At 41.3% G+C, this 26926-nt stretch overlaps 1 protein-coding gene across 2 annotated transcripts in view; it reads left to right on the top strand.

The window, feature by feature from the left end:
* LOC138971134 (cilia- and flagella-associated protein 44-like) overlaps positions 1–26926 on the top strand; it is a 236935-nt gene that overhangs the window by 49993 nt on the left and 160016 nt on the right. Inside the window, exons 16-19 of one of the 2 annotated variants that reach the window (XM_070343764.1) lie at positions 1–153; positions 731–887; positions 23374–23629; positions 25463–25581. The exon at positions 1–153 is cut by the window's left edge and continues 98 nt beyond it. The exons of the other annotated variant lie outside the window; for it this stretch is intronic. Of the exons in view, the coding sequence (XP_070199865.1) occupies positions 1–153; positions 731–887; positions 23374–23629; positions 25463–25581 (685 nt within the window). The remainder of the gene's footprint in view (positions 154–730; positions 888–23373; positions 23630–25462; positions 25582–26926) is intronic. 2 annotated transcript variants of the gene reach the window in all.

The raw sequence follows: 26926 nt of genomic DNA on the forward strand, positions 1-26926 counted from the left end.
CGCGGCCATCCAGGAGGCGTACGACACCATGGGCGACCGACACCTCAAGTCCGACAGCAAATACATCGTGCCGGACTCCTACCGACTCACCTTGGCCGACGGCTCGGCGCGACTCGAGGGCTGCGAGCAACGCCTCCTGACCGCGCAGAGAGAGTGAGCTTGATTTGGGGCCAGGAACTTAGCGAATAAATTGTAATGTCTGCCATCCATAAAGGTTGTGTACAACGTTCGAGGTACTATGTAGGGAAAGTTTGATTCACATTTGGTTTTTTTGTGGTTTATTTTTTGTTAATGTTTGGGAAGACGCTTCAAATCAAGTTTGATACCCATTTCAACTGAACCCGACTTCAAAACATCTTCAGTTCGGGTATTCCGTGATTTCTTTATTTGCACAGCATGTGACGTCAGAGGCCGACTAAAAGTCATATCTGGGCGGCTGGCCGGGACTTTAAAAGAGTGCGTGTTTATGTGCGTTCAATCGAAAAGAACGAAAGGAAATCTAGCTAAAATAGATCGACACGTAAATGTTAATTGTATTTTTGAACAAACTATGACATTTGCTGTCTCGTAGAACAACGACTGTCTCGATCTATGTAAAATGTTATATTTTGTTTAAAAAAAAAATCTCAACAAAATATAACATATATATTCATGTATTTTTTGTGTGTGGTTTTTGTTCCAATATATATATATATATATATATATATAACAAATAAGGGATAATATTCAGGTTGAACGCCAAGCTCTTGGAGCTGAGAGAAGAGAAGATAAACACGATCCACGAGGTGCAGGGCATGGTTGACCGCCTGTTCGAGATCCACGAAGCCTTGGACCACACCAAGCACCAACTCATTCCCAGTGTGCCCGACTTGACTCTCAGCGAAGTGGTGAGCTCTCCTCATAGGACGGTTTAGGGAGAAGAGGGGGGGGGGGGGGGGGCGTTGATCAAGGTGTCCCCAGATCCGTCCCTAGAGCGTCTCGCAAAAACAACAAAATTAAGAAAAACAAGTCGCGTAAGGCGAAAATACACCATTAATTTTAGTCAAGCTGTCGACGTCGAACTCACAGAATGAAACTGAACGCACTGCAATTTTTCATCAAGGTCGTATATATACTCATAGCATCGTCAGTCCACCGCTCGTGGGAAAGGTAGTAAAATTGACAAGCCAGAATAGCGCGGTAGTGGTTGCGCTGAGCAGAATAACACGCTTAGTCAAAACTTGACTAAATGTAATGAATAACAAGTCGCGTAAGGCGAATTTACTACATTTAGTCAAGCTGTGCAACTCACAGAATGAAACTGAACGCGCTGCATTTTTTCACAATGACCGTAGACCGCCGCTCGTGCAAAACGCAGTGAAATTAACGAGCCTGTTTAGCGCGGTAGTGGTTGCGCTGTGCTGCATAGCACGCTTTTCTGTACCTCTGTTCGTTTTAACTTTCTGAGCGTGTTTTTAATCCAAACATATCATATCTATATGTTTTTTGGAATCAGGAACTGACAAGGAATAAGATGAAATAGTTTTTAAATCGATTTCGGAAATGTATTTTTAATCATAATGTTTATATTTTTAATTTTTAGAGCTTGGTTTTAATCCGAATATAACATATTTATATGTTTTTGGAATCAGAAAATGATGAAGAATAAGATGAACATAATTTTGGATCGTTTTATAAAAAAATAATTTTAATTACAATTTTCAGATTTTAAATGACAAAAGTCATTAATTAATTTGTAAGCCTCCAAGCTGAAATGCAATACCAAAGTCCGGCCTTCGTCGAAGATTGCTTGGCCAAAATTTCAATCAATTTGATTGAAAAATGAGGGTATGACAGTGCCGCCTCAACTTTTACAAAAAGCTGGATATGACGTCATCAAAGACATTTATCGAAAAAATGAAAAAAAACATACCCAGGAACTCTCATGTAAAATTTCGTAAAGATCAGTCCAGTAGATTATTCTGAATCGCTCTACACACACACACACGCACAGACACACACACACACACATACACCACGACCCTCGTCTCGATTCCCCCTCTATGTTAAAACATTTAGTCAAAATTTGACTAAATGTAAAAACGAGTCGTTCCAACCCATCCCAAGCGTGCCTGAGATGACTCTTAGCGAAATGGTGAGATCTCCTCATAGGGCGGGGGGGGGGGGGGGGCAGAGAGGGGGGGGTTGTTGATCAAGGTGTCCCCTGATCTGTCACAAGAGCTTCTCGATCGCAACAACAACAAAATTAAGAAAAATGAATAACAAGTCGCGTAAGGCGAAATTACTACATTTAGTCAAGCTGTGGAACTCACAGATTGAAACTAAACGCACTTCATTTTTTCACAATGACCGTAGTCCCCCGCTTGTACAAAAGGCAGTGAAATTGATGAGCCTGTTTAGCGCGGTAGTGGTTGCGCTGTTTTAATCATAATGTTTATATTTTTAATTTTCAGAGCTTGTTTTTAATCTGAATATAACATATTTATATGTTTTTGGAATCAAAAAATGATGAAGAATAAGATGAACGTAATTTTGGATCGTTTTATAAAAAAAATAATTTTAATTACAATTTTCGAATTTTGAATGACCAAAGTCATTAATTAATTTGTAAGCCTCCAAGCTAAAATACAATACCAAAGTCCGGCCTTTCTCGAAGATTGCTTGGCCAAAATTTCAATCAATTTTATTGAAAAATGAGGATGTGACAGGGCCGCCTCAACTTTTAAAAAAAGCCGAATATGACGTCATCAAAGACGTTTATCAAAAAAATGAAAAAAACGTCAGGGGATATCATACCCAGGAACTCTCATGTAAAATTTCATAAAGATCGGTCCAGTAGTTTACTCTGAATCGCTCTACACACACACACGCACAGACACACACACACACACACACACACACACGCACAGACACACACACACACACACACACACACACACGCACACACGCACACGCACACACACATACACCACGACCCTCGTCTCGATTCCCCCGCTATGTTAAAACATTTAGTCAAAACTTGACTAAATGTAAAAACGAGTCGTTCCAACCCATCCCAAGCGTGCCCGAGATTACCCTCAGCGAAGTGGTGAGCTCTCCTCATAGGGCTGGAGGGGGGTGGAGGGGGGGGCGGGGGAGGGGGTCTAGGGGTCTCGATTCCCAGTATATCTGAAAATATTGAGTCGAGTCAAAACTTGACCAAATGTAACAAGTCGCGTAAGGCGAAAATACAACATTTAGTCAAGTAGCTGTCGAACTCACAGAATGAAACTGAACGCAATGCCATTTTTCAGCAAGACCGTATACTCGTAGCATCGTCAGTCCACCGCTCATGGCAAAGGCAGTGAAATTGACAAGAAGAGCGGGGTAGTAGTTGCGCTAAGAAGGATAGCACGCTTTTCTGTACCTCTCTTTGTTTTAACTTTCTGAGCGTGTTTTTAATCCAAACATATCATATCTATATGTTTTTGGAATCAGGAACCAAGGAATAAGATGAAAGTGTTTTTGAATTGATTTCGACAATTTAATTTTGATAATAATTTTTATATATTTAATTTTCAGAGCTTGTTTTTAATCCAAATATAACATATTTATATGTTTTTGGAATCAGAAAATGATGGAGAATAAGATGAACGTAAATTTGGATCGTTTTATAAAGTTTTATTTTTTTTTACAATTTTCAGATTTTTAATGACCAAAGTCATTAATTAATTTTTAAGCCACCAAGCTGAAATGCAATACCGAAGTTCGGGCTTTGTCGAAGATTACTTGACCAAAATTTCAACCAATTTGGTTGAAAAATGAGGGCGTGACAGTGCCGCCTCAACTTTCACGAAAAGCCGGATATGACGTCATCAAAGACATTTATCAAAAAAATGAAAAAAACGTTCGGGGATTTCATACCCAGGAACTCTCATGTCACATTTCATAAAGATCGGTCCAGTAGTTTAGTCTGAATCGCTCTACACACACACACAGACAGACACACACACGCACGCACATACACCACGACCCTCGTCTCGATTCCCCCCTCTACGTTAAAACATTTAGTCAAAACTTGACTAAATGTAAAAACAGCACGGTGCTTTTACCTGGGTTTCATCCCGGGGCACGAGGATCATTGTTTCATATTAAAACTATGTTCACCCTCATTCAAATACACTGCCCCCCCCCCCCCCCCTCCCCCTCCAAACCCCCTTTTTATATTTAGTCAAGTTTTGACTAAATATTTTAACATCGAGGGGGAATCGAAACGAGGGTCGTGGTGTATGTGCGTGTGTCTGTCTGTCTGTCTGTCTGTGTGTGTGTGTAGAGCGATTCAGACTAAACTACTGGACCGATCTTTATGAAATTTGACATGAGAGTTCCTGGGTATGAAATCCCCGAACGTTTTTTTCATTTTTTTGATAAATGTCTTTGATGACGTCATATCCGGCTTTTCGTGAAAGTTGAGGCGGCACTGTCACGCCCTCATTTTTCAACCAAATTGGTTGAAATTTTGGTCAAGTAATCTTCGACGAAGCCCGGACTTCGGTATTGCATTTCAGCTTGGTGGCTTAAAAATTAATTAATGACTTTGGTCATTAAAAATCTGAAAATTGTAAAAAAAAAATAAAAATTTATAAAACGATCCAAATTTACGTTGATCTTATTCTCCATCATTTGCTGATTCCAAAAACATATAAATATGTTATATTCGGATTAAAAACAAGCTCTGAAAATTAAATATATAAAAATTATTATCAAAATTAAATTGTCCAAATCAATTTAAAAACACTTTCATCTTATTCCTTGTCGGTTCCTGATTCCAAAAACATATAGATATGATATGTTTGGATTAAAAACACGCTCAGAAAGTTAAAACTAAGAGAGGTACAGAAAAGCGTGCTATCCTTCTTAGCGCAACTACTACCCCGCTCTCCTTGTCAATTTCACTGCCTTTGCCATGAGCGGTGGCCTGACGATGCTACGAGTAAAATGGCATTGCGTTTCATTCTGTGAGTTCGACAGCTACTTGACTAAATATTGTATTTTCGCCTTACGCGACTTGTTATATTTAGTCAAGTTTTGACTAAATATTTTAACATCGAGGGGGAATCGAAACGAGGGTCGTGGTGTATGTGCGTGCGTGTGTGCGTGCGTGTGTGTGTGTGTGTGTGTGTGTGTGTAGAGCGATTCAGACTAAACTACTGGACCGATCTTTATGAAATTTGACATGAGAGTTCCTGGGTATGAAATCCCCGAACGTTTTTTTCATTTTTTTGATAAATGTCTTTGATGACGTCATATCCGGCTTTTCGTGAAAGTTGAGGCGGCACTGTCACGCCCTCATTTTTCAACCAAATTGGTTGAAATTTTGGTCATGTAATCTTCGACGAAGCCCGGGGTTCGGTATTGCATTTCAGCTTGGTGGCTTAAAAATTAATTAATGACTTTGGTCATTAAAAATCGGAAAATTGTAAAAAAAATATAAAAATTTATAAAACGATCCAAATTTACGTTTATCTTATTCTCCATCATTTGCTGATTCCAAAAACATATAAATATGTTATATTCGGATTAAAAACAAGCTCTGAAAATTAAATATATAAAAATTATTATCAAAATTAAATTGTCCAAATCAATTTAAAAACACTTTCATCTTATTCCTTGTCGGTTCCTGATTCCAAAAACATATAGATATGATATGTTTGGATTAAAAACACGCTCAGAAAGTTAAAACAAAGAGAGGTACAGAAAAGCGTGCTATCCTTCTTAGCGCAACTACTACCCCGCTCTTCTTGTCAATTTCACTGCCTTTGCCATGAGCGGTGGCCTGACGATGCTACGAGTAAAATGGCATTGCGTTCAGTTTCATTCTGTGAGTTCGACAGCTACTTGACTAAATATTGTATTTTCGCCTTACGCGACTTGTTACATTTAGTCAAGTTATGACTAAATGTTTTAACATCGAGGGGGGAATCGAGACGAGGGTCGTGGTGTATGTGTGTGTGTGTGTGTGTGTGTGTGCGTGCGTGCGTGTGTGTAGAGCGATTCAGACCAAAGTACTGGACCGATCTTTATGAAATTTTCCATGAGAGTTCCTGGGATTGATATCCCCGAACGTTTTTTTGATAAATGTCTTTGATGACGTCATATCCGGCTTTTCGTGAAAGTTGAGGCGGCACTGTCACGCTCTCATTTTTCAACCAAATTGGTTGAAATTTTCGTCAAGTAGTCTTCGACAAAGCCCGGAATTCGGTATTGCATTTCAGCTTGGTGGCTTAAAAATTAATTAATGACTTTGGCCATTAAAAAATCTGAAAATTGTAAAAAAAATAAAAAAAAATTATAAAACGATCCAAATTTACGTTTATCTTATTCTCCATCATTTTCTGATTCCAAAAACATATAAATATGTTATATTTAGATTAAAAACAAGCTCTGAAAATTAACAATATAAAAATTATTATCAAAATTAAATTGTCGAAATCAATTTAAAAACACTTTCATCTTATTCCCTGTCGGTTCCTGATTCCAAAAACATATAGATATGATATGTTTGGATTAAAAACACGCTCAGGAAGTTAAAACGAAGAGAGGTACAGAAAAGCGTGCTATCCTTCTCAGCGCAACTACTAAACCGCTCTTCTTGTCAATTTCACTGCCTTTGCCATGAGCGGTGGACTGACGATGCTACGAGTATACGGTCTTGCTGAAAAATTGCATTGCGTTCCGTTTCATTCTGTGAGTTCGACAGCTACTTGACTAAATGTTGTATTTTCGCCTTACGCGACTTGTTAAGACGTCCAAAAGCTTAGAACAAAATAGGCCTTAAAATGATGGAAGAAATCTGAAAGTGGAGGTAGATTTACAGACATTAGTGAGGTTGCGGGGAAAACGCCCGACAACTCAGCACGACGACAAGTGACGGTGACCTTCTTTTTTTCCCCTCACACAGTCGGGACGAGGCCTTTGCGAGACGTTCCGGCTGGAAAATGGAGCCATTTGTCGTCGTGGCAAAAACGGAAGATAGAAATTGGTCTTTGCTGTTAAGTCGAGTTCACTTTAAGGCGTAAGGGTCACCCAGAATTTGGAAAAAAATCGTTTTTCAGATATACTAAATTATGATGTTGCCAAAAGCTAGAAAAATATCTCTATTTTCATGTGCAGTTTACATTTTGTCTCTAGCATACATAGTTTTCTTGCAATAAGTGCTCAAAGTAGGTTGGTGGGAATTAAAAATCACTGGCCGAAATATCTAAAATAACAACAATCCTATTTGCGCTGAGCTGCTGGAAAATAATAAGCCTAACCTGTCTCTCTGGTTTACAACAACCGTACAACGACTGCTCCCTACAGTTGACGGCAAGATGGCGGCTTTCGTGCATTGAAAGTGAATTTCGCAGCGAATTATCGAGCCTACTGTGAAAAGAGTCAACTTTTTGAGAAAATCATCATGTTTTATGTGGTGAAAGTTTGCGCGAAATCACAGAGCAGCTACACTGTCTGCATGATCAACTTTTTTAAATATTCACCTATTCCATTGAAACTTTGCACATCAAATGTTCACTGGACTGGCTAGAGTTTGTTCTGAGATGAAGCTGATAATCAGAAAAATAGAATTTTTTTGATTGTGTGATATATCATAATAATATATAGAATTATAGTATTCTTTGCTAATGCTACTAAAAGCAAAATTTCCAACAAAACAGAAAGCGTTTAGAACATACTGTAGGTAATGATGCTTTAAATATGAGTGCCAATTTATTTTTCAATTGGACACATACTTTTTCCCCAAGAGTGCATTGAAAAATGCTAAAATTAGCATTTTTGCAGGTTTATTTTGCCCATTTTTTTACGAACTAAATAATTTTTTCAGTTGTTCTACTTAATTTAGGCATTCAAACTTGATGTTTTCTGAAAATATAATGATTTTTGAAGAAAACTACCAAATATCAAGCCAATTCATTGATTACAAGTGACTGAATAAAAAAATAACAGTTTTGGTCCGACAATCTGGGTGACCCTTACGCCTTAAGGTGTTACGAGTGTGTTCGGGTTGCGGTTCTTGCTCATGTTTATACTCACTGAGTTACTTCCCTTGGATCTGGATCTGGATCTGGATCTGGATAACCCGCCTGGGTTGGTGGTTTGCGGGTGCGAATGCGTATACGCACGGTTCAGTGTGCTTTCGCGAAAGGGTGTGTCATATGCACGGCTAGAACTAAGATACTTCTTGATTTCAGTAAATAGTTTCATTACATGTCAACTAGTTCGTTTTTAAATGATTTTTTAGAGATCGCCAAGTGGTATTGTGTGAATAACATCATTCGATCGATTGTACGCACGGCGCCGTGCTTCTAGTAGCTCAGTCCATTCCTTCTTTCCGGTGTGGAAACAGACGTGTTTCTGGCGAAAGAATCGGCGTTTTCAACTCGCCATATCTTCATATTCATTAGAACAACGAAATATAAATTTCTTGTAAAAAAAATCCCGAGCCTTGCGACTCTGGTAGTCATTTTCTTACGCGAAGCGGCCTTTGGTAGGTACGACAGTTTTAGTCCCAAGTATATCTAAAACGCACGTGGACGAGTTTTCAATGGCGTATTTGAAGTCTGTGAATGTTGTGATTACAAATCATTTCGGGGCACCCCTCAGTCTATACGTACAGACAAACAAATTGCATGGAACGAAAGTTGAGAGGCTGGACTGTAAGTTGTTGTTTTGACTTCTACAAATCTCGCAGGTCTTTTATGCAAAACAGACTCAAAATTGCATTGTTCACGCAAGTGTAGATGACGAGACTATCGAAGGAATGGAATACACTTGCCTACAGATATAATAGACAGACACTGTCTATTTATATCTATGACTTACCCTAGCCCATATGTTAGAATAAAGAACATACTTTGCTCTTTTGAATGATGTATGATTTGGCACTGTACACGGGATTTTAGACCTGCCCCCGAAGTGATTTTTCCATAAACCCGTCAAAAAGCTCACTCTGTTTTGGCCGTAAAAAGCGCCCAAATGAAGTCAATTTCTAACCTGTGTCGTGTGTTCGAAGGAGTACATCTCAGCGATGCCATTGCCTTGCAACCTCAAAGAAATATATTTTAATAACCCGCTAAATGAACGTTTTTTTAGTGTGAAATAGTCTAAAAGCCGGAGATTTGCTTCGTTTCTTTGCTGCGACACAAAACCAAAACCAACTATAGATCTGCGGTGACATTATGAGTTCGTTTTCGACATTGCAGTGAAGTTGCGTGGATCTTCGACGATTCCCGTTCGGTTTAATGTGGATAGAGCTTTGATTGAATGTAACTGCTTTGAAAAGTTACAACATGAGTCCTTGGGATCGATGTTTTTCGGTAAACTTCTTCGTATCCTTGACTTTACTTTTGACTTGAACAGATCCAGATCGGCTGGGGCTGTTGATCGCCTACACAGATCTATATGAAGTTGACTCGACACGGCGAACCGCCGAATCCGTGCCCTCTCGTACATGTACATTGTCAAGAGGTCAAAACAAATTTTAAAAGCTGTTGGACACTGCACTAGTGTTGCTCTAATCAAGGCGAGTCTGGAACAATAGGTCCACCCCACCAAAAAGTCAACATGGAATTAGTTATGATTTTTTTTTGCCTTTTTGCTTGAGTACGGCCAAGTCAAAAAGGTGAATAGGCATAACAAGTTCAGTTTGGGGTCTTTTTCAAATCTGTTTGCTGCATCTTTTCTGTAACCATTCTGGCTACTATGCACTGACAGTCAAAAAAGTGAAGAAGAGAAAAATGAAGATTTTGGGTGTTGTTTTTTTTGGGACAAATTTTGAAGAAGGGAAAAATGAAGATTTTGGGTGTTGTTTTTTTTTGGACAAATTTTTATAAGTCCAAAAAAGATTAGAAATATTCATAACAAATTCAGTTTTGGGTCTTTTTCAAATCTGTTTGATGCATCTTTTCTGTGACCATTGTGGCTATGCACTGACACACAAATAAGTGGAGAAAAGGGAGAAATGAAGATTTTTTCTCACTGCACAACAGTCAGGGATTAGGGTTACATGTACATGTTTACATGTACATTGTCAAGAGGTCAAAACAAATTTTAAAAGCTGTTGAACACTGCACTAGTGTTGCTCTAATCAAGGCGAGTCTGGAACAATAGGTCCACCCCACCAAAAAGTGAACATGGAATTAGTTATGATTTTTTTAGCCTTTTGGCTTGGGTACGGCCAAGTGAACAAGGTAGGAAAGGTTAGAAATAGTCATAACAAGTTCACTTTTGGGTCTTTTTCAAATCTGTTTGCTGCATCTTTTCTGTGACCATTGTGGCTATGCACTGACACTCAAAAAGGTGGAGAAAGGGGAAAAATGAAGATTTTTTTCTTACTATACAACAGTCAGGGATAGTCAGGGATTGTTGACATGTACATTGTCAAGAGGTCAAAACAAATTTTAAAAGCTGTTGGACACTGCACTAGTGTTGCTCTAATCAAGGCGAGTCTGGAACAATAGGTCCACCCCACCAAAAAGTCAACACGGAATTAGTTATGATTTTTTTTGCCTTTTTGCTTGGGTACGGCCAAGTCAAAAAGGTGAGAGGGGTTACAAATAGTCATAACAAGTTCAGTTTGGGGTCTTTTTCAAATCTGGTTGATGCATCTTGTCTGTGACCATTGTGGCTATGCACTCAAAGTCAAAAAAGTGCAGAAAGGTGACAAATGAAGATTTTTCCTTCTTTCAAGACAATGTGTGATTTGGCACATTTTGCCTCAGTCTTTATCAAGAGCCTGTCTAACCCACTTTGAAGCTGTTGGAGACTGCAGTAGTGTTCCTTACATCAAGGCGAGTGCACAATGGTGCATTTCGAACCCCCCCCCCCCCTAATGTTCACTTTAATATCAATCAATCAATAGATATTCAGTCACAGTTTAACTAACTCATTCACCCTCATCACTCACTCATCCATCCATCACAACAACACTGTTTGATGCACAAACTGACTGCCTTCCGCACTGGGAAGCCGCTTCGCTTCGCAATAACAACAACAACACTGAAAACTCGCCGGGAAATACCCCCACCACATGTGTCACACGTGTGCTTGTTTCTTCCGACTAATATCAATTTTGGAGAAAAAAAAGGACAAAACTGGATGAAAAATTCTACGGCCCCAGCAATCTCATTACTCTGAAAGGGGAACCGGAAGTGGCTGGTCCTCAGGTTTCGAAGTTGACCGATATTCCCACTAAAGTGACCTAGATCCAAAGCCAGCCATCCATTAGAATGTAGGTCCGTGCTCCCGCAGTCTAATGCCGCGAATTGTTATTACAGCCCCTGACTTTTTTATGTACGGAATCCGGTAGTCTTTTTGTTGTTGTTAAATAATTATATTGCCAAACGTTATGACATTTTGGGATAATTGAAAAAGTTTCAATACACATTGGCTGAGCACCTGTGTGCTCAAAAGAAATGTCGCTTGTTTTTATCAAAACTAATTTTCAATGGTCATTCGTGCAAACCGTCACACAAACATGCGTGCCTCTGTGCCTCTGTGAGTATGCGTGTGGCTGCTTTCATAGTTAGGGTGCAAGCGTTTTAATCATTTACCCCACACCAAAAGCCCCCCCCACACACACACACACCCCGATACCTGTCAAATTCCCTCAGAATGCATGAACAATTCCGTTACCTCAGATCATCACCAGGAAAAATTCCTCCGCATCCAAAATATCAGGACTTTAGATATCAGATACCGACTTTATGTAATACGCTTCAAAATCATATTCGCAAAGAGAGAGAGAGAGAGAGAGAGAGAGAGAGAGAGAGAGAGAGAGAGAGAGAGAGAGAGAGAGAGCTGGACACGAAGAAGGGAAGCTACAATCGCCCCAGGCCATATATACTATTTGTTTCCTGAGCCTGGACCATTGAGACGGTTACCTCATAGATCTGTTCATTCTTCAGTTTGTCGGTGTCAAAAGTCCACACAACCGTTCTTTGTCCCGTTCCCGTACCAACCAAGGGCTGCTGCCACAACAATGGAACGCTGCGCAAACGGCCGTTCATGAGAGTGACTGCTGTAACAGCAAAACTAGTGTGAAACATAAGTAATCAATTTATCCACTTGACTATATTCACAACAGGGACCTATCACTCTGCTTTGCATGTTTTTATGCCTACGGATTTTCAAATACTCTGCAACACATGTAACCCAAATTCAACATGTGCCCGTACAATACCGCTGCTTTTATGAAAACATTGCTTCGGCCATGTTGATTTTAGCGACAAGGTGGCCGCGTTTGAGTTTGAGCGAATTAATGTCCTCCTTGGTGGCGTGAAGGAGGGCTAGTTTGCTGTCAAAGCCCTCTTTAGAAAGTTCCTCCGCCACCGTGCTGGGGAGCTGCGCAGACCATTTGTCGAACCGAAAAGGATCTCCGCTGGATTCCATTCTAAGAGCTTGTGAAGAGCGCTGCTGCGAATCGGGCGCAGGTAAAAAGCCAAGTGAGCGGCCCACTGCTGGTCAGTCAAACATGCCTGACATCAGCTCACAATTTAAGACACAAATGCACCATAAAAGCATGCAGACCGAGGGGTTGTGACTGGTGGTACCCACCAGCCTCAGGCACAGTAAAAAGAGAGTTTAAATTATATTTATACTAAATAACACTTTAATCAACCAATTTTCTTGTTGGAATTGTAAATCGCTTTGAGCTGTAAATCATGACTTGCGTTATAGAAAAGTGTTTTCTTTTCTATTTTTCATTGTAAGGTGGATTTCAGCGTTTTAGTACAAGCAGTGGCGAGCAAAGACTCACTCAATTTGTGTGTGCGCTTGAAAGCGCGCGCGTGTTTGTGTGTGTCAATGTGTGTGTGTGTGTGTGTCTGTGTGTGAGAGTAAGTGTGTGTGTGTGTATGTGTGTGTGTGTGTGTGATCAAAAGTTGACGAGGGAGGGGGGGGTGGTTGGTGGGTTGGGATTGCGCCGGGGCACTAAGGACACTAATTGTTTGTAGTGCGATTCAGGCAAAACTACGGGACAGATGTTTATGTAACCTTGCAAACAAGTGTTCTGACCCCCACCCCTTCACCCGCATTCAAACACTTGGGTCAGTGCTCTTCCAACTGACCTGCTAGGCTCACAAATGATTTGTATCTTCACCTTTTTTCAGCCAAGATATGGGGTGGGGCGGGAAACATTTTTGAGTAAGAAAAAAGGAAACGCTTTAAAAAAAATTGTTACAGGTATTGTGAACAGTGAACTTATCTGTATTCAAATGTGGTTTAATTTGTGATGACATTTTGTGTTATAACGTTTTTACCACTAAATTAAAACAGTCTGGTTTTCTTCGCGTTTTCGATGTACACTCTTGATATATAAATACTGACACTCCTCTTACAAACTGTTTGATCCACCCTGGTGTGTGTATGTGTGTGTGTGTGTGTGTGTGTGTGTGTGTGTGTGTGTGTGTGTGTGTGTGTGTGTTTGTGATTAGTGGGGTGGGCGGGTGGTGGAGGGGGGTGGTATTGGATCAGGGGGGGGGGGGAGGGGTTGGCAGGGGGTATCGGTGCACTAAAGGCACCAAGTGTTTGGGTGTTTGTGTTTGTATTGCGATTCAGAGAAAACTACTATACAGATTTTTATGAAACTCTGCACACTTCTCCCTACCACCTGACCTACTGGGCTCCCAAATGAACGTTTTCAACAATTTTTGTCAGTCAAGATATGGGGGTGGGGGTGGTGCGGGGATAATTGTGGAGTAAGCAATAAGGAAACACGTTATGGTTTTCTTACGTATTGCAACGGTATATAGTGAAGTTAGCTGTGTTCAAATTTGTTTATGATCTGTCGAGCCAATTTTGTGTTACAGCGTTTTTGACTCACATGCGAAGCAAAAGTGAGTCTATGTACTCACCCGAGTCGTCCGTCCGTCCGTCCGGACGTCCGGACGTCCGGACGTCCGGAAAACTTTAACGTTGGATATTTCTTGGACACTATTCAGTCTATCAGTACCAAATTTGGCAAGATGGTGTATGATGACAAGGCCCAAAAAAACATACATAGCATCTTGACCTTGCTTCAAGGTCAAGGTCGCAGGGGCCATAAATGTTGCCTAAAAAACAGCTATTTTTCACATTTTTCCCATTTTCTCTGAAGTTTTTGAGATTGAATACCTCACCTATATATGATATATAGGGCAAAGTAAGCCCCATCTTTTGATACCAGTTTGGTTTACCTTGCTTCAAGGTCAAGGTCACAGGAGCTCTTCAAAGTTGGATTGTATACATATTTTGAAGTGACCTTGACTCTGAACTATGGAAGATAACTGTTTCAAACTTAAAAATTATGTGGGGCACATGTTATGCTTTCATCATGAGACACATTTGGTCACATATGATCATGGTCAAGGTCACTTTGACCCTTATGAAATGTGACCAAAATAAGGTAGTGAACCACTAAAAGTGACCATATCTCATGGTAGAAAGAGCCAATAAGCACCATTGTACTTCCTATGTCTTGAATTAACAGCTTTGTGTTGCATGACCTTGACCTTGGGTCAAGGTCACATGTATTTTGGTAGGAAAAATGTGTAAAGCAGTTCTTAGTGTATGATGTCATTGCTGTCAAGGTCAAGCATGTGAGTCGTATGGGCTTTGCCCTTCTTGTTGAGTGATAATTGTTGTGTACGCTCTCGCCAATCCTGGATAATTTTCGGCATGCACATTGATAAGTACCGTATTATAATAAAGTGATACTCCATTATTTTAACTACACAAAGTAATGTTTTATTGATCTTTTCTAAAGATAAAAATGTCAGTTACGATGACGTTACGAATTACAGTGTTTTCTGTAAGGTCATATGTGTCCACCCGGTACCCCCCAAAACTGACAAAACTCTTATAAAAAAAAAATGAATAAGAAAACAACGTTTTTTGTCTGTCTGCAGTTGTGGACATATAGCTTAGAGAAACATGTGCTCAAAATGTGTAATGGATTTCACGTGCGATTTTTTTTTCTTGGGTTGAGGAGAGGGGATGGGGTGGGTGGGGTGGGTGTATGCCCCTTGATCAGTCTCGGGCGCTCTGCGACCTCGATTTACACTATTGAATTCTAAAAACACCCCCCTTACAAACTAACTGATCTACCCTGGTGTATATATATATATATAATATATAGAGAATGGTTTGCTTCTTAGTTGGATTACCATGGGTTGACAACTCTCGCCATCAGTACCACCTGACCACTGATGAGACACAATAGTGTCGAAACACGTGTCTGGTCTAGGTACAAATACAATGGTCCTCCTCAGGACTAGATTACCTTGCGATACGTCCCCCACAAAGGGACTTTGCTCTGTAAATCTCGGTCCCCCTTGAGGAGGGTCTGATGCTCCCAATAGGCTGTCTGTGAAGGGATACTTATTTCTTTCTCTATCTCTGCTAAGAGATTTTAACAAATCTCGGAAGAAAGTCTCTGCTGACTTTCAATTGTTTCTTTCACAATTTCTGATGTTTTATATATATATGTGTGTGTGTGTGTGTGTGTGTGGTGTGCGATTCATAGAAATTTACTGGACAGATCTTCATGAAACTTTGCACACAAATGTTCCGACCCCCAACCCTTCACCCTGATTCAAACTCATGTATCACAAGTCCAGCGCTCTACCAACTGACCTACAGCGCTCCCAAATTATTTCTTTTTATCATTTTTGTCAGTCAAGATAATGGGGGTGGGGTTGGTACGGGAATAATTGTGAAGCAGACAATAAGGCAACAACTTATTTTGTTTACAGGTATTGTATATGTATACAGTGAACTTAGCTGTGTTCAAGTTTAGTTATGTTTCTGTCGAGCGAATTTTTTTGAGTCACTTGGGAAAAAGTGACTCTATGTAATCGGTCAGTGTTAGTCTGTCCGGCCGGCCGTCCGGCCGGCCGGCCGTCCGTAGACACCACCTTAACGTTGGACTTTTCTCGGAAACTATTAAAGCGATCGGGCTCATATTTTGTTTAGTCGTGACCTCCAATGACCTCTACACTTTAACGATGGTTTCGTTGACCTTTGACCTTTTTCAAGGTCACAGGTCAGCGTCAAAGGAAAAATTAGACATTTTATATCTTTGACAAAGTTCATCGGATGTGATTGAAACTTTGTAGGATTATTCTTTACATCAAAGTATTTACATCTGTAGCCTTTTACGAACGTTATCAGAAAAACAAGGGAGATAACTAGCCTTTTCTGTTCGGCAACACACAACTTAACGTTGGGCTTTTCTCAGAAACTATAAAAGTGACCGGGCTCAAATTTTATGTGAACGTGACTCATTGTGTTGTGAATAGCAATTTCTTCCTGTCCATCTGATGCCTCATATAATATTCAGAACTGCGAAAGTGACTCGATCGAGCGTTTGCTCTTCTTGTTTAAATACGTTTTTACTACTAAAGGAGTTATAATTTAATGTGTACACCCTCGAGAAACCTCGATCATTTTCTGAAAATGCACGTTGATAAGTACCGTTTTATGATAAAGTTATACTCTCCATTCATTTATATACACAAACTAATGTTTCATTTATCATTTGTAGAGCTAAATATGTCAGTTGGGATCATGTTAAGAATCGCAGTGTTTTTCGCAAAATCGTACTTGACAACCCCCAGTAAAAAATTTCTAAAAAAAAAGTTAATACGTCAACCTCTTTTTTTCTTTGCACAGATGTGTTCATATTGCTTAGAGGAACCTGTGCACAAAATGTGTAATGTTTCTTTCACGCGATTTGAACACACAAGTAACCCCTTAAGAATCGCAGTGTTTTTCGCAAAATCGTACTTGACAACCCCCGGTAAAAAAATTCTAAAAAAAAAATGAATACGTCGACCCCCTTTTTTCTTTGCACAGATGTGTCCATATTGCTTAGAGGAACCTGTGCACAAAATGTGTAATGTTTCTTTCACGCGAATTTTTTTTAAATACGTTTTTACTACTAAAGGAGTGATAATTTTATGTGTACGCCCTCGATAAACCTCGATCATTTTCTGAAAATGCACGTTGATAAGTACCGTTTTATGATAAAGTTATACTCTCCATTCATTTATATACACAAACTAATGTCTCATTTATTATTTGTAGAGCTAAATATGTCAGTTGGGATCATGTTAAAAATCGCAGTGTTTTTCGCAAAATCGTACTTGACAACCCCCAGTAAAAAATTTCTAAAAAAAAAGTTAATACGTCAACCTCTTTTTTTCTTTGCACAGATGTGTCCATATTGCTTAGAGGAACCTGTGCACAAAATGTGTAATGTTTCTTTCACGCGATTTGAACACACAAGTAACCCCTTAATCAAAGTATGTGTTATGGACATATAGATTGGTCACTTTGCAAATAGCTTTTGAAGAAAAAGAAAAAAAATCTTTGATAGGCGTGGATTTACAGTTTGTTTTGTCGGGTACCATCTCAGATGCTCACAAGTCTTCTCAATGAAGCCGCTGTAAACTGTTTGCGCAGAAGACGGACGCGTCCCGAGTAAAAAACCAAGACCATAGTGACGTCACATTTCGGCTCAGCGGTCCGGGACGCGTGCTGAAACAACGGCTGCAAAGGCGAAATTTGGTGTTTTTCACGTCCGGGCCGAACGAATGAATAAAATACTCGTTACATTTAGTCAAGTTTTGACTAAATGTTTTAACGTAGAGGGGGGAATCGAGACGAGGGTCGTGGTGTATGTGTGTGTGTGCGTGTGTGTCTGTCTGTCTGTGTGTGTGTATGTGTGTGTGTGTGTAGAGCGATTCAGACTAAACTACTGGACCGATCTTTATGAAATTTTACATGAGAGTTCCTGGGTATGATATCCCCAGACGTTTTCTTTCATTTTTTTGATAAATGTCTTTGATGACGTCATATCCGGCTTTTCGTGAAAGTTGAGGTGGCACTGTCACGCTCTCATTTGTCAACCAAATTGGTTGAAATTTTGGTCAAGTAATCTTCGACAAAGCCCGGACTTCGGTATTGCATTTCAGCTTGGTGGCTTAAAAATTAATTAATGACTTTGGTCATTAACAATCTAAAAATTGTAAAAGAAGAAAATATATATAAAACGATCCAAATTTACGTTCATCTTATTTTCCATCATTTTCTGATTCCAAAAACATATAAATATGTTATATTTGGATTAAAAACAAGCTCAGAAAATTAAAAATATAAACATTATTATCAAAATTAAATTTTCGAAATCAATTTAAAAACACTTTCATCTTATTCCTTGTCGGTTCCTGATTCCAAAAACATATAGATATGATTTGTTTGGATTAAAAACACGCTCAGAAAGTTAAAACGAAGAGAGGTACAGAAAAGCGTGCTATCCTTCTTAGCGCAACTACTACCCTGCTCTTCTTGTCAATTTCACTGCCTTTGCCATGAGCGGTGGACTGACGATGCTACGAGTATACGGTCTTGCTGAAAAATTGCATTGCGTTCAGTTTCATTCTGTGAGTTCGACAGCTACTTGACTAAATGTTGTATTTTCGCCTTACGCGACTTGTTGGCTCACGTAAGTGTAGCCTATGCGATCGTAACTTTGTCTGTCTGTGCGTGCGTGCGTATGTGCGTGCGTGCGTGCGTGTGTATGTCTGTGGTAGAAACTCTAACATTTGAAGACGTCACATTACATTGACGTCACATTATGACGTAAGAGGGTTAGACGTCACGCGAAGGAAGTACTGAAAGTCTCGGTCATTATTATTTTGAGCGGGCCGAGACTAGTTGGCAGTCGTGTCCCTGTAAGTAGGCTACATGCAGATCTAGATCTAGTGTCTCGCTTTCTTGCACAGTTTCACCTATGCTCTTTCTGTGTGTGTGTGTGTGTGTGTGTGTGTGTGTGTGTGTGTGTGTGTGTGTGTGTGTGTGTGTGTGTCGATTTCTTACGTGAGCCTTGATGGCTTCGCCTCTTGTTTTATTCTTAACTTGAGATGTTTGGATGGTGCTTTCTTCTCTGTTTGAGGTTCCAGTTTGTGATCGGCTAAAAAGCAAAACCATGTTTTTGAAGGGGAAAATAGTTGAGTTATAAGGGGTTGATCAATGACACACACACACACCCACATCGCTTTGGCTACTTGTTAGAGGAATGAGTACAAATGTAATCGAAACTATTTTTTATGTGTTGGTTTTGTTAGTTGGATCGGTGGATAGGGGTTTGCGGGGGTGGCTTGGGGGGGGGGGGAGGGGGGGGGGAAATTAAACCCGTGATTTGTAAAAATGTACAAACATTTTACAAATCACGTCGAACCTAAAACCGCGATTTGTAAAAATGGGGGTGTTTTAACCCGCGATTTGTAAAAATGTAAAAATGTAAAAATATCGCATTCCACAAAGTAATGCATGCTTTTTACATTTAGTCAAGTTTTGACTAAATGTTTTAACATAGAGGGGAAATCGAAACGAGGGTCGTGGTGTATGTGCGTGTGTGTGTATGTGTGTGTGTGTGCGTGCGTGCGTGCGTGTAGAGCGATTCAGACCAAACTACTGGACCGATCTTTATGAAATTTTACATGAGAGTTCCTGGGATTGATATCCCGAAACTTTTTTTTTCTTTTTTTCGATAAATGTCTTTGATGACGTCATATCCGGCTTTTCGTGAAAGTTGAGGCGGCACTGTCACGCTCTCGTTTTTCAACCAAATTGGTTGAAATTTTGGTCAAGTAGTCTTCGACGAAGCCCGGACTTCGGTATTGCATTTCAGCGTGGTGGCTTAAAAATTAATTAATGACTTTGGTCATTAAAAATCGGAAAATTGTAAAAAAAATAAAAAAAATTATAAAACGATCCAAATTTACGTTTATCTTATTCTCCATCATTTTCTGATTCCAAAAACATATAAATATGTTATATTTGGATTAAAAACAAGCTCTGAAAATTAAAAATATAAACATTATTATCAAAATTAAATTTTCCAAATAAATTTAAAAACACTTTCCTTGTCGGTTCCTGATTCCAAAAACATATAGATATGATATGTTTGGATTAAAAACACGCTCAGAAAGTTAAAACGAAGAGAGGTATAGAAAAGCGTGCTATCCTTCTCAGCGCAACTACTAAACCGCTCTTCTTGTCAATTTCACTGCCTTTGCCATGAGCATGAGCGTGGACTGACGATGCTACGAGTATACGATCGTGCTGAAAAATTGCATTGCGTTCAGTTTCATTCTGTGAGTTCGACAGCTACTTGACTAAATGTTGTATTTTCGCCTTACGCGACTTGTTATTACATTTAGTCAAGTGTTGACTAAATGTTTTAACATAGAGGGGGGAATCGAGACGAGGGTCGTGGTGTATGTGTCTGTGTGTCTGTGTGTCTCTGCGTGTGTGTGTGTGTAGAGCGATTCAGAGTAAACTACTGGACCGATCTTTATGAAATTTGACATGAGAGTTCTTGGGTATGATATCCCCAGATATTTTTTCGTTTTTTCGATAAATGTCTTTTATGGCGTCATATCCGGCTTTTTGTAAAAGTTGAGGCGGCACTGTCACACCCTCAATTTTCAATCAAATTGATTGAAATTTTGGCCAAGCAATCTTCGACGAAGGCCGGACTTCGGTATTGCATTTCAGCATGGAGGCTTACAAATTAATTTATGACTTTGGTCATTAAAAATCTGAAAATTGCAATTAAAATTCTTTTTTTATAAAACGATCCAAAATTACTTTTACGTTATTCTTCATCATGTTCTGATTCCAAAAACATATAAATATGTTATATTCGGATTAAAAACAAGCTCTGAAAATTAAAAATATAAAAATTATGATTAAAATTAAATTTCCAAAATCGTTTTAAAAACTATTTCATCTTATTCCTTGTCGGTTCCTGATTCCAAAAACATATAGATATGATATGTTTGGATTAAAAACACGCTCAGAAAGTTAAAACGAAGAGAGGTACAGTAAAGCATGTAATGAAGTGCACAGCGCAACCGCTACCGCGCCAAACAGGCTCGTCACTTTCACTGCCTTTTGCACTAGCGGCGGACTACGTTCAGTTTCATTATGTGAGTTCCACATCTTGACTAAATGTAGTAATTTCGCCTTACGCGACTTGTTATTATTAATATTTGTTGTTTAGAGCCTCTACGCTGAGTGGTGGGGGTGGTTTTAGATCCACATCCCATTTTGGTGCAATCTCATTTTGCCGCCGTCCCATTTTTTGCCCCATCCCATTTTCGCGACATTTCAAAAGCCAAGCGTCATTTTACTAACATGTCATAACAATAGCGCGACATCCCATTTTGACACCATATACCATTTGGCCGCCATGCCGTTTCACCGCCATTCCATTTCGCCCCCATCCCATTGTCGCGACATTTCACAAGCCAAGCGTCATTTTACTACCGTGTCATAACAATAGCGCAGCATCCCATTTTGACACCATCCCATTTGGCCGCCATCCCATTTTGATTTATTCTTCTTGCCAAGCCTCACTACCACTATACTGCGTTATTCAACTAGGGAGACATTCCGTTTACGCAAAATCCCATTTTTGCCACAATCCAAAATGTTGCGAAATAGGGATGGCGGCGAAATGGGATGACGGCAAAACAGCATGGTGACAAAATGAAATGTGGCGCTAGTGGTATGACACGGTGGTAAAATGACACTTGGCCTGTCGCGAAAATGTCGCGAAAATGGGATGGGGGCGAAATGGGATAACGGCGAAACGGGATTGCGCCAAAATGGGATGTGGAGCTAATGGTACATGACATGGTGGTAACATGACACTTGGCCTGTGAAATGTCGCAAAAATGGGATGGGGGCGAAATGGGCTAACGGCGAAACGAGATTGCGCCAAAATGGGATGTGGAGCTAATGGTACATGATATGGTGGTAAAATGACACTTGGCTTGTGAAATGTCCCGAAAATGGGATGGGGTGAAATGGGATAACGGCGAAACGGGACTAATAGATCTCTTCACTTTGGCCGGGTAGCGTGACTCTGTTACTGCTAGCTTTCCGCTGGGAGGAAGCGACCCGAATTTCCAAGCGATGGAACAAAAAAGTAATGACTTTTTTTTTTCTCAATAGATCCCTTCACTTTGGAGATGATGAGTTAAATATCGGGCGCATTTACGTGATTTGTAAAACATTTTACAAACCGCGGGGCACACACACGCACGCACACACACACACACACACACACACACACACACACACACATGCGCGCGCGCGCACACACACGCGCACATGCACCCGCGCACACTCACACACCCACGCGCGCACGCACACACACACACACACACACACACACACACACACACACACACACACACACACACACATGTACACACATGTACACACACACATAAAATGTATGGGCTAACACGCAACAACTGGGTTTTTACACCCCCGGTATAGGGGTGTGTATAGGTTTCACTCGATGTGTTTGTTTGGGTGTTTGTGTGTTTGTTTGTGTGTTTGTGTTCGCATATAGATCTCAAGAATGAACGGACCGATCGTCACCAAACTTGGTGAACAGGTTCTATACATTCCTGAGACGGTCCTTACAAAAATTGGGACCAGTCAAACACACGGTTAGGGAGTTATTGGTGGATTAAAATTATACAAGGACTTATACAGGGACATCTTCATGGTCAAAGGGAAATAACCATTCTCACTCAGTCACTGCCACCAACTGAGAAGGTTATTTCCCTTTGACGGGGGTGTTTTTCCTACCTCCTAGGAATTTCTTGTTTTATTAGGTCACAGACCTGGAAGACCCAGGTGCAAGACGAATAATTCATATCACTGAAATGCGTGTTCCCCATGCACCACCCAAAACATGCCCCGAGGGGCTCCGCCTCTACAAGTCGTGTCAAAACCATTCGTTCGGGTGTTCAGGAGTTTTCTTCTTCAGGCCACTGGCGCTCGTTCTCCCCGCAAACGCTACTTGTGTCAGTACGAGCGATGACGCCGAACGACAAAACACCTGTCTCGGTTCAGTCGTCGTTGTCGTCCCGTCTTCCCCGCAACGTCTATAATATCGGGAGAAAACAAAATAGATATAATCTTTTGTTTGTTTGGTATGATATATTGTTCTGAATATTTACATGCAGTTGTTGATTATGTTAATGTTTTAATTATTATGGCAAAAATGTGTATAGGGATTTATAAGTATGGAACTCCAGTAGAAATTAGATATATTTTTGATTATGAATTGCGGTAAAGGAATGTAGAATAAACAACAAAATTTAGACCAGAATTTAAAACAATCCTATGAAGAAGGATGCTCCCTGCCCGCAGAAAAACATTAAAAAAATAAGGGCAAAAAAGTAAGGGTCGAAGCAGCCTGCATGCAACTGAGGTTAAAAAATAAATAAAATTAAAAATAAAAAAATAAATATCTTCAATCATCCACAGCCCGGGGGCAAGTTCAATATGGACCGGTCTGATGAGACAAGACTAAGAATGAAGGTGCGGGAAGAGATGAGGAAGCGGCGCGGCAGCGTGAACCTCAACCAGGCAACCTCGCGCAGAGAGAGCATTTTCAGCAAGAGCCAGAGGAAGAGCTCGGTGGCCATTGCCAAGGAGAACTTCACCAGGCTCAAGGCCATGGCGCATATCGACATCGACCTTTCTGAAAGTGTCCCGAGTGGTAGCTACGCTTTCCATCCAGGTACGGGGTTGCGTATCTATTTGCAACGTGTGAGTGAGTGGGGGGAGGGGTGGCGGGGGGATGGGGGGGGTGCGTGTTTGTATGTGTGTTAGTATGTGTGCGGGCGTATGTGTGTGTGCGTGTGTTTGTTGTGTGTGTGTGTGTGTGTCTGAGTGTGTGTGTGTGTGTGTCTGTGTGTGTGTGTGCGTGCTTGCGTATGTGTGTGTATGTTTGAGTGTATGTATGTGTGTGTGTGTGTGCTCGCGCGTGCGTATGTGAGTGTATGTTTGAGCGCGTGCGTGCGTGCGTGTGTGTGTGTGTGTGTGTTAGTGTATGTGTGTGTGTGTGTGTATGTGTGTGTGTGTGTGCGTGCGTGCGTATGTGTGTGTATGTTTGAGCGCGTGCCTGCGTGTGTGTGTGTGTGTGTGTCTGTGTGTGTGTATGACTTCCATTGGACCTTGGCTCCAATGTGGCCTTGCACTGTAGCCCGTGTAGATGGTTGTTATTGTCTCCAATGCAAGCACGGGGTCTGTTGCTATCGGCGACGTGTGTGTGTGTATGTATGACCTTCATTTGACCTTGTCTCCAATGTGGCCTTGGACTGTAGCCCAAGGAGATCGTTGTTACTGCCTCCCATGCAAGCACGGGTTCTGGTTCTATGTGCGACGTGTGTGTGTATGTATGACCTTCATTTGACCTTGCGAATCCCAAACCCCCTCCTCCCCACCAATCGGGTGTTACCCCTTATTTAGCTGGTACGGGTCTGTGCCTATGGACAACGTGTGGGTGTGACCAGTACTTCACAAAATGTTGTTTTGTTGTTATTGGCTTCTTTTGTCATCAGTTTGGAGCTTGTGCATACATTTTCCATGTACCCCCATGGGATTTAAAAAAAACATTCTTTGCATTGATTTGTCTTGCTTTGTCTTGCCTTGTCTTGCCCCGCAATGCCTTGCATTGCCCTGCCTTGCCTTGCCTTGCCTTGCCTTGCCGTGCCGTGCCTTGCCTTGCCTTGCATTGCCCTGCCTTGCCCTGCCCTGCCTTGCCTTGCCCTGCCTTGCCTTGCCTTGTCTTGCCTTGTCCTGCCCTGCCCTGCCCTGCATTGCATTGCCTTGCATTGCATTGCCTTGCCTTGCATTGCCTTGCCTTGCCTTGTATTGCCTTGCCTTGCCCTGCCTTGCCCTGCATTGCTCTGCCTTGCCTTGCCCTGCCTTGCCTTGCCTTGCCCTGCCTTGCCTTGCCCTGCCTTGCCTTGCCTTGCCTTGCCCTGCCTTGCCTGCCTTGCCCTGCCTTGGCTTGCCGTGCCTTGCTTTGCCCTGCCTTGCATTGCCTTGCCTTGCCTTGCATTGCATTGTCTTGCCTTGCCCTGCCTTGCCTTGCCTTGCCCTGCCTTGTCCTCCCTTGCCTTGCCTTGCCTTGCCTTGCTTTGCCCTGCCTTTCCTTGTGTTGCCTTGCCTTGCATTGCCCTGCCTTGCCTTGCCTTGTCCTGTCCTGCCTTGCATTGCCCTGCCTTGCCTTGCCTTGCCTTGTCTTGTCTTGCCTTGCCTTGCCTTGCCCTGCCTTGCCTTGCCTTCCCTTGCCTTGCCTTGCCTTCCCTTGCTTTGCCCTGCCTTACCTTGCGCTGCCTTGCCTTGCATTGCCCTGCCTTACCTTGCGCTGCCTTGCCTTGCATTGCCCTGCCTTGCCTTGCCTTGTCCTGTCCTGCCTTGCATTGCCCTGCCTTGCCTTGCCTTGCCTTGCCTTGCCTTGCCTTGCCTTGCCTTGGCCTTGCCTTGCCCTGCCTTGTCTTGCCTTGCCTTGCCTTGCCCTGTCTTGCCTTGACATTGTCTAACTGGTTGCCAAAACCACGTCCAGGCCTTGATGAGCTGAAGGAGAAAGAAGAAATGGAACTGACTGCGATGCAACGAGAGCTGCGGGAGATCCATGAGATAGAGCTGATTTACGAGCAGTCTCAGCTCATTAAACACATTCAGGCAAGTTCTTTGTTGATTGAGGGAAGGGGTAAAAGGTCACGTTGGGTGGGGGGGAAGGGGGGGGGGAGATAGGAGTATATGTGAGTGTGTGTGTGTCCATGTGTGTGTGTCCATGTGTGTGTGTGTGTGTGTGTGTGTGTGTGTGTGTGTGAGTGTGTGTGATTGCGCACGCGCGTGTGTGTGTTGGATAGGAGGGGGTTGTCTGTCTGAGGTGTGTTTTTTTATCCCATGTGTGTATGTTTACAATATGTTTACAATAATTATGTGTCACTCACTATGTCTCACGTGTAAAATTGGGAGGGCGGAGATCTAGAATCGCAGAGAATGGCGGTGAAACTAAGGGTTTTTTTCCGGAGAATATGAGTGTAAAGGTGTCTACACAGAGCGCAGAAAGGAAAAGAACCCTATCCTATTTTAATTCTCCGTAGAAAAACAACAGATAATCCGCGCTTTTCTCGCTTTCACCGGAAGTTGCCGACTAGCTGCTCCAGGGTTTCATTTAGGCAATAAATTAAATCACCAAAAGAATAGATGCTTTCACCAAAAGAATTGCTTAGTTAGCAAAAGATATTCCAACAAAAAATCGGATGTTTCCACCCACAAAATAGATGCTTCTAGCAAAAAAACGATTGGATTGATTCTACCAAAAAAAAGAAAAAGAAATGAGACTTGCAAAAGAATTCTCAACAAAAAACCGAATTATTTCAACAACAAAATAGCTACTGTCATCAAAAAATATAAAGTTTAGTGTACTTTCAGAGACAAAATAGTGTCACTCCATATGTCATAATCATAATGATAAAATCAGTGTACAGAGCAGTCAAGATCAGTGTGTTCACTGCCTGATAAGCGCTGGGGCCAGTTTCATAAGATAGCAGTGAACCGACTGACAGCCCAGTCGATCGACTGTGGTTGATCGCCGGGTCACCGAAAAGCGCGTTTCATGAGCGAATCACCGTCACCCGCGGACAACCGCAGTCGACCGACTGTACAGTAATCCGAATGGCCAAGTCGAGGGCTAAATTTAGCAACATTACCACTTCCGTTTGCTCATTCGCACGTGGAAATGGCCGATTTCGAAGAAAAAACTAGTCTCGGCCCGCTCAAAATAACAATGACCGAGACTTTCAGTAATTCCTTCGCGTGACGTCTAACCCTCTTACGCCATAATGTGACGTCTTCAAGACATAACCCTGACTTGTCTCCTGGATTACTGCGTCATGATAGATACATTTCGAAGAACAATCACAAGGTTTGGCTCACAATCCAAAAAAGTGTGAGCATTCTGCCATTGACTGTGCGGATAATTACATTTATTTTCGGTTTACCGCAGTAAGCCGAACAC

This window comes from Littorina saxatilis, linkage group LG7 (assembly GCF_037325665.1).
Source record: "Littorina saxatilis isolate snail1 linkage group LG7, US_GU_Lsax_2.0, whole genome shotgun sequence".
NCBI lineage: Eukaryota > Metazoa > Mollusca > Gastropoda > Littorinimorpha > Littorinidae > Littorina > Littorina saxatilis.